The sequence below is a fragment of the Tamandua tetradactyla genome, chromosome 2 (assembly GCF_023851605.1).
Source record: "Tamandua tetradactyla isolate mTamTet1 chromosome 2, mTamTet1.pri, whole genome shotgun sequence".
NCBI classification, from domain to species: domain Eukaryota; kingdom Metazoa; phylum Chordata; class Mammalia; order Pilosa; family Myrmecophagidae; genus Tamandua; species Tamandua tetradactyla.
In genome coordinates, this window is record NC_135328.1 from 34,010,311 (window position 1) to 34,018,956 (window position 8,646).

The following is an 8,646-nucleotide window of genomic DNA, read 5'->3' on the forward strand; positions in this document are numbered from 1 at the left end:
TGGATAGTTAAGTTTTCATTTTTTCATTATTTTAGTGGACATTCTTATAAAATATAATTATTTTTTGCACATCTGTTTGAATATTCCCATAGGATGAATACCTTGAAGTACAGTTGCCAGATCAGAGGAAATACTACACATCTAAATTTTTTACAAATGGTACCAAATTATCTCCCCAAAAGACTATGTTAACTTACACTTTTAGCACTATGTGAGCATGCATATTTCTCTTATACCTTTGCAACTCTGCAAATATCAATTTTTCTAATCTTTATTAGTCTGATAGGTAAAATATATCATGTTTTTATATACCGTTTTTATTCGTAGAAAGCTTTCAGATATTTAATATCTATTTTTATTTCTTCTGTGAACTCTTTTTTTTAATATATTTTACTCTTTTGCTATCATAATACTAGTTTATCTAGTAAACCTTACTAAGGGTAACAACCCTTTGTCAGTCATATATGTTGCAAAAATTTTTCTAGTGTGCTGTCCTTTAATTGATATTATCTCTTGTTATATTAAAGTTTTAATGTCAGAGTAATATTAGCCCCATGGTACAAAGTGGAAAGCTTTCTATTTTTTTCTATGTTCCATAATAGTTTAAATATGAATAGAATTCGCTGATCCTTGTGGTTTCAGCAAATGTCACTAGTTATGTTATTTAAGCCTAGTATCGCTTTAGGGGGTAAATTTGGGTCTTCATTTTCAGTTTCTACCACAATATTACTTTTTTTGAAAACCAGTTCTTATTGGTAATTTGACTGTTTTCAGTTTTTCATTATTGTAGGCGCTATTACATTAAACATCCTTATAACATTAGCTTTATGAATACATTTATTGATTCCTTTATATTCCATTTGTGGACTTTATGGGTGTGTGTACATTTTAAAGGCTTTCACAGGTCTTTAAAAACAGAGAGTTTATAAGAGTGTCTACCCCCCTCTACCCTCTACTCTCATCAGTGTTAAGATGTTCCCCATCTCTTAATAGAGTGGCAGATAAAGCTCTTATTTTCCTTCTCCTTGTCGCAATTTTTCTCATCCAGTAGCAAAAAATACTAAATATATTTAAAAAATGAAACTAAGAAATAAATTGTGTCCAGAATTGAATAAGGATCCAGTGAGGTCAGTACCACTGCCATCCCACCACTTCATTTATCCTCTGATAAAACAGTTGGAACTCATGGTGGTTCTCTTGTTTCTAAGAACCTCTCAGAAAGGAAAAAGAAGTCAGCACAAGAGCGCTGTCAGGCTGAGGAAGAGATGGATGAAATTCGCAAGTCATACCAAGAAGAACTGGACAAACTTCGACAGCTCTTGAAGAAGGCTCGGGTCTCCACAGACCAAGCAGCTGCAGAACAGGTGAGGGGAAACCGAGAAAGTATGGAAACAAAAAGATGTGAAGGACTCAAAGAAAGAGAGAGAGAAGGAGGGATGGAGAGGGAGAGAGAGAAGTTTCCAGTTTCTTCCTTATCCTTTAGGGTGATATTTCTCATAATTGATGCTTTCAGGTGGAGAAAGGTAGTAAAAGGCAATACAAATATATACAGAAGAGCCAGGAATCAAATGGAGAATATTTACTTTTTTTAAGTTTAGTTAATGTAAAACATAAAGAAAATTCTCTCTACAAAAAATTCTAACCATGATAAGGCCAAAGTTCTCAACCACCAGATAGATACCATCCTTCAGGCATATGCCGGTCCTTGAAAAGAAGGGATTTATTTAGGTTATCAGAAGGAAAATAGGCTCTATCTCTAGTCTGTTCGAAGTGACCTCTCATTATAAGTTTGTAAGTTCATATTTGCACATCAGTTTCTGTGGATTTAATTAACATGAATTAGGTACCCTCAGTTTGATCACCTTTGGGAATTTTGACAAAATACATTTCTGAACCTGTAAAGTTCAGGGTCTGGAAAGTAATGATTATATTATGGCCTAGCCTTCAGGGACCTGTCTAGACAGTCACATCTTTGTCTGGTGGTAGCACCTTTTAGAGCCCTGACAACGAATGACATCTTCTTACCTACGTTTAAAAAGTACATTTACAAATAATTAAGACATTTAAAACAGTTGTTTCTCTATGAAGTCTGGTCTGTTAGCTTATTCTTTTTGCCTTATGAAAGATGGGCCTGTCTAGATGTGACAGAACCCTGAGCACATGGTCATTACTTTCTCTTGGCAGCTATCTCTAGTGCAGGCTGAGCTCCAGACTCAGTGGGAAGCAAAATGTGAACGTCTGCTGGCGTCTGCCAAGGATGGACACCTGAAGCAATACCAGGAGGTGTGCACACAGAGGGACGACAACCAACAAAAGCTAGAGCGACTTCAGGAAAAGGTAGATGTGGTTTTCTCCGAGCCATACTATTTAGGCAGCCCAGTTAATTTAAAGCCAGCAGGTTGTTTAAGCCGTGTTAATATTTTTGAACCTAAAAGATGTTAAAAGCTAAAAAACTTATTTAACTCTCCAGTTTGTCAGTAATCTTTAACATACTGATTTGGGATAACATGTCAGTGACCTGGAGAAAGAAAAAGATAATACCAGTTTTCCATGATTGTTTGATCCTCCATTTATTAAACAAATATTTCTAGGGTATCAGTTGTGCTCCAGACACTGTTTTTGGCAAAAGGCATACAAAGAACTTCGTCCTCAAGAATCTCACAGTCAAGGAAAAAAAGACAAAGGGAGGATCAAAAATATGCATTAAATGCTCTAGGGACCAGAAGAGGAAGTGCCTTGGGGAGCTGGGGAAGGCTTCCCAAAGGAGTTGATGTTTGAGCAGAGCCATGAAAGACAACTAGCTTTGGTAAGGTGGAGGGAGCAGAGCATTGTGGGCAAATGCACTGTGGTGAGATACAGCTTGGTGTAGTGGGGGGATTATCTAGCACATAAAAGAGAGAAGGAGGAGCTGACTTCAGGGTTATGGTATGTAAGCCTCCAGATCTGGAGGTCAGTTTCTTTCTTTAATGTATCCAGTTGAAAATCTTTGACTCAGAGATGGTAGAGGCAGTCTTATAGATAAACAGATCGCTGCTAATACCCAGTGTTCATTTGTCTATGTGACTAGAGCCCCCCTTTTTTCATTGTATTTTTTACCTGAATGAGTAACAAGGCAAGTGCCCTTGTTGGGAAAGAAGAAGTGAAGCTGTGAATTGAGATTGAGTGTAGAGGGAATAGAGTGCTGTGAGTGAGTCAGCCAGCCTCAAAAGAGGGAGAAAAGGGGGTGGTCATCAGTAGTCCTAGGGGAGGTAAGACTTGATGCTTAGGACGGCTTTCCTCCCCTTGTGTTTGCTGGCTTTCACTTGGTAGGTAAAGTTCCGGGCTACAAACACAGTCTTTGTTTTACAGTGTTTAGCCCTCCAGGCCCAAGTTTCAGCCCTAACAGAACAGAATGAACAGCTCATCAAGGAACTGGAGAAGGACAAGTCTGGGTTTGAAGCTGCTGCTACAGACCCCTCAGAGAAGGTGAGCTGGTATACAAGGAACAGGCAAACCGTATCATATCAAGGGATTGAATGTACAATGTAGTAAAAGAATGTGGACAAGTTGTTGTGTTGGTAGCTTTTTTTTCTAATTGTAGTGATGTTCCACTTGTCTGACTTAAGTCAAAATTAATCCTCAGAACCTAGCCAGCCTGGTGGCAAACCCAAAAGGGCCCTATTTTTCTGGCGTTTCAACAGATAAAGGATGTGCCTCTGAGTTATAGGAGGGAAATGGGGGGTGGGAAGTGTGCCCAGCTTCCACTAGCCATTATCCTCATAGCCCATGGCAGCTCTCTCTGGTAGTCACAGGGAGGGAGAGGGATTAGTAAATGGTCTAGAAGAAGTCTTGGGCATACACACCCCAGTTTGCCTGCCATTGAGAGGGAGCGCTCACAGTTAGCCTTTCTGTCACAAATACTACTCATTATTTAACATTGTCCTCTCCACAGCCACAGTTCTCAGTGCCTCAGTTTATGACCAGCTATGTCCCACTTAGAGTTCTAAGAGGACTTTATTTTAGCTTTCCAAAGTCCCCTCTGGAATTTAAATGCATTGCTTAATCACTTAATTTGGTAGCATACATTTATTATTATTATTTTAGCAGTTGTAGGTTTACAGAAAAAACATGCACAAATTACAGTGTTCCCATGTATCCTCCCACCATGCACACAGTTTTCCCTATTATTAACCCTTCATATTTGTGTGGTACTTTTGTTACAGTTGATGAAACAATATTATAATTATACTATTACCTGTAGCCCATAGTTTACATTAGGGCTTACTGTTTATTTTGTACAGTTCTATGGTTTTTAAAATTTTTATTCTGGTGGCATATATACAACCTGAAATTTCCCCTTTTAACCACTTTCAAGTATCCAATTCAGTGGTATTAATTACATTCACAATGTTATGCTACCATCATCACCATCCATTACCAAAACTTTTCCAAGATTCCAAACAGAAATTCTGTACTAATTAAGCATTAACTCCCCATTCCCTACTCCCGGCTCAGCCCCTGGTAACCTGTATTCTAGTTTCTGACACTATGAATTACTTATTCTGATTATTTCATATCAATGAGATCATACAATACTTGCCCTTTTGTTTCTGGCTCATTTCATTCAAATATGATGACCTCACAGTTCATTCATGTTTCTGCATGTATTAGAACATTATTCCTTTTTACAGCCAAATAATATTCCATTATATGTGTACCCCCCATTTTGCTTATCCATTCTTCTATTGATGGACACTTGGGCTGCTTCCACCTTTTGGCAGTTGGAATAATGTTGCTGTGCACATTGGTGTGCAAATATCTGCTCGAGTCCCTGGCAGCATAAATATCAATCTTGTTTTTCTTCCCTCACTTCTTCACGCAGATCAAGAAGATAATGAACCAGGTGTTCCAGTCCTTGCGGGGAGAGTTTGAGCTGGAGGAATCTTACAATGGCATGACTATTCTAGGGACCATAATGAATACCATAAAGGTATAGCCATCTGTTGATTATTTCATGGAAATGGGTATCCTGTTGCTTAAGTATTTCCTAAGGGATCTTGAGTAAAAATTATTCAAGACTGTTGATCAGTAACTATGATACCTGGAATGATTTATCTGAACAGACATGACCAGCCTCGTATAACAGGGAGAGACAAGTCATTTGAACTAGACAATCAGTTGTGCTAATAAGGACTGAAGAATTAGGAGTGCCTACTGGTTTCTTCTCAGTGATCATATCCTCTTCCCTGGCTTTTCTCTTCCCACAGATAGTGACTCTTCAGCTGTTAAACCAACAGGAACAAAATAAGGAAGAGAGCAGCAGTGAAGAAGAAGGAGGAGGCAAAGCAGGAGAGAGACCCCAGAGACCTTCCCAGGAACAGTCAGTCTCAGCCAATTCTGAGCTGTCTCAAGAACACCTGAATAGAGAGAGGCAGGAGCCCCCCATTGTGCTGTTGGAACAGGTAGTCAGGGAAGCTATCTCATTGCCTTCTCAGGCTCAGGATGATATACAGAGGAGGAAAGGGGAGAGCTCAGAAGCAGAAGCACTCCCAGAGACAGAGGATGATTTTCTCCCATCTGAACCAGCTTGCAGCCCATCCCAGAGCATACTGGGGCCCCCTACTTCAATTCCACCAGAGCCTCCAGGTGCTGTAATCATGAACCCTGAATGTGAGGAGACCCTTGCTGTCAGCCTGATGGCAGCTAAGTCAGACAACCCATTGGGAAAGTTCTGTGTTGAGGAAGCGGCCCCAGATGGCTCACTGCAAGAAAGCTCCACACGACCATCCCTGACTTCAGACTCCAACAAGGGGAATGCACTGATCTTAGGACCTGAAAGCCCAAGAGGAAAGCATCAGCCTCCCATTAATAAAGAAGAGGTTCTCACTAGCTCCACTGATCCCTCCAAGGAGCTGTCAAGCCCAGAAGCAGGTTTTACAGAGCCAGGAGTCGCCCTTACGTCCAGCCACTGTCCTCAGCTTTCCAGGTATGTTACCTGAGCAATTTCAGGGACAGGTAAGCTGCACATGGAGGTTATTGTGTCTGTTTTTTTCCAGCACGGCAGCTCATTCCTCAAAGACTTACTCATTCACTTACCCATTCATGTACCTCTTCACAAATACTTGGAGGGCTCTGTGTTAGGCATGTGATAGAGTAGAAGGAGGGCAGATTTAGTTCTTAATTTTGAGGAGCTGCCAGTCTAGTAGGGAACACAAACAAATACATACTTATATCTTATTAAATTATGACAAGTGCTTAAAAAGCAAACAAGCCATAATATAAGAGAGGGAGTTATTCTATTTTAGGTAGGGTGGTTGCGATGATTCTGTGAAGGTAGCATGTAAACTGAGACCTGAAGGATGAAAAAGAGGCTATCTGTATCAAGAGTGGGAGGGAGAGATTGGAGGTGGAGAAAACAGCACATGCAAAGGCCCCGAGGTAGAATGAACATGACATAATCAAGGAATTAAAACGAGAGTTGTATTAAGTTGAGGTTGGAAAACTGAGCAGAGGACAGGTCATGTGAGACTTTATAGAAAATCTCACTCATAGAAGTTGGGACTTTAAGCACAGTGAGAAGCTAATAAAGGGATTTATGCAGAAGAATAATGTGGTCTGATATTACTTTTTTAGAAATTATTTTTTATGCAATTTTATTGAGATATATTTACATACCATTTATTATTTTTATTTTTATTTTTTATTTTTTTTACATGGGCAGGCACCGGGAATCAAACCCGGGTCCTCTGGCATGGCAGGCAAGCGTTCTTGCCTGCTGAGCCACCGTGGCCCACCCTATTATTTTTAAAAGATCCTTCTGGTTATAGGTTATGGAGGGAATCAAGAAGTCTAAGTTGCCTGTGTAGAGAGTGGGAGGACACAGTGGTAGTGGAAGTGGAAGGAATTTCTGGATGATTAGCATAGCTATTGGCTTCACACCCAGGGTTCAGTGACCCTTGTTGCTGATGGGCACTGTTCCCTGAGATAGGAACAATGGTGTTTTCTATCATTTGATTTTCTTTCAGTCTCTCTGGGGATGAAGAAGATGACTTGTTTAAAGGGGCAACTTTGAAAGTCCTGAGGCCCAAAGCAGAGCCTGAGGAGGAGGATGAAGATGAGGTGGTAAGGGAATCCCAGGCACTGCCAAGCCCTTACACCACAACCTGGGGGCCCCTGCTCACTGGCTTGGAGAAGAACCTCTCGTGGCAGAGAAAGGGAACCTGCTGGTGGCCCAGTCCCTGGACTCTCTGTGCAGGGCCTTGTGGGAGCAGGCTTGGGGCTGGGAGAGGGCAGCCCCATAAGCACAGTGGGGATGGTCAGATACCACTTTATTCTTGAAAAGGGATCACAGTCTCTGCACACTCAGGAATTATTCCTACTTTAAGTGAGGAATATTGGGCTGCATAGTCCTACATCAGCATGCTAAAGCCTCAGTTTCCTCAAATTTGCTAGGATATTATTTATATTTTAGAACTGGAAAGGACTTTGAAGATCTTCTTGTCTGGTATCTTTACCTGAAAAGGAAACAGGTCTGAAAAGATGTTGCACTTAAAGCCAGAGAGTGACTTAATGGCAGAGCGAGGACCACCACCCTGGGTTCTTGCTAAGGCCACCTATTTCTGAGCATTTTTAGTTTACTCAGCCTGCTTTCCAACTTGCTGGTTTTCTTTGTCATCACATACCTGGGCAGAAAATAGGTTAAGTATTGATAGTCTTGCCTCACTCTGCAAAGTATGAAAGCGAAGACCAGGAAGGTAAGTTACTGATAGTTTGATTAGCACCCAGATTCTTACATCTGCTGTTCCTCATGGTGCTACATTAAACCTTTCTGGCTGTCAGGAGAAGTTTTTGAGTGCTGTGATAAGAATTTCACTGAAATGAAATGTGTGTGGAAAACACAGGTGAGCTTCAATCTCAGTCCATCCCAGAGACAGAAATATTAGGTTCAGTGGGGCAAATTCTGTTCCCTCATGTATCAGTCAGAATAGGTTTTGCCAAGATTTTTTTCCCCAAGAATTAAATTTTATCTGGGAATCTTGGATATGAATTCTGTACCGAAAAAAAAAAAATAACAAATAAGCATCCCAAGTTACTACCTTAAATATAGTAGAATTTTTTTTTTTTTACCAGGAATATATTATTACTACAAATAACATCAGGTTGTTAATAACTCCCATTTCTTGGGTACTATGAAAACTACTTCACAAACATTCTCATTTAGTCCTCAAATAATCCAATGTAGTAGATACTTTTATCCCCTTTTATAGATAAGAGGACTGAGGCTCAGAAAGATTAAATAACGTGTCCAAAGTTACATAACTAGTAAGTGCAGAGCCAGAACTTTAGCCAGATCAGAACAGAAGCCTATACTGACAGACTTTAGAGATCACTTAATTAATGCCCAGAGAGAGTATAAGATGTCAGTTAGTTGGTGGCAGAGCTGGGTAGCCCTGGGCCCTCTGTACCACAATATGCTGCCTTCTCACTGACCAGGCCCTGTGAAGACTGATCCTAGGCCAGCCATAGCAGCTTATCAGAGCAGGAAATTACCTCAGTTGAGAATATTCAGTTTGTGCCTGTCTCTAGTGTCAATCCCTGCTACCCCCATTGGACCCAGCTCCCTGACAGTCCAGGGAGAAGAGGCTAGGAACTCAATTCAGGAAAAGG

The 8,646-nt window shown here is 40.6% G+C and overlaps 1 protein-coding gene across 4 annotated transcripts in view; it reads left to right on the forward strand.

The window, feature by feature from the left end:
* The window catches only part of FKBP15 (FKBP prolyl isomerase family member 15), a 92,452-nt gene that overhangs the window by 72,207 nt on the left and 11,599 nt on the right, over positions 1-8,646 (forward strand). For all 4 annotated transcript variants that reach the window (XM_077142799.1, XM_077142798.1, XM_077142804.1 and 1 more), the window contains 6 exons: positions 1,209-1,364; positions 2,185-2,337; positions 3,349-3,465; positions 4,862-4,969; positions 5,247-5,965; positions 7,005-7,101. In XM_077142799.1, coding sequence (XP_076998914.1) covers positions 1,209-1,364; positions 2,185-2,337; positions 3,349-3,465; positions 4,862-4,969; positions 5,247-5,965; positions 7,005-7,101 — 1,350 coding nt within the window. The remainder of the gene's footprint in view (positions 1-1,208; positions 1,365-2,184; positions 2,338-3,348; positions 3,466-4,861; positions 4,970-5,246; positions 5,966-7,004; positions 7,102-8,646) is intronic.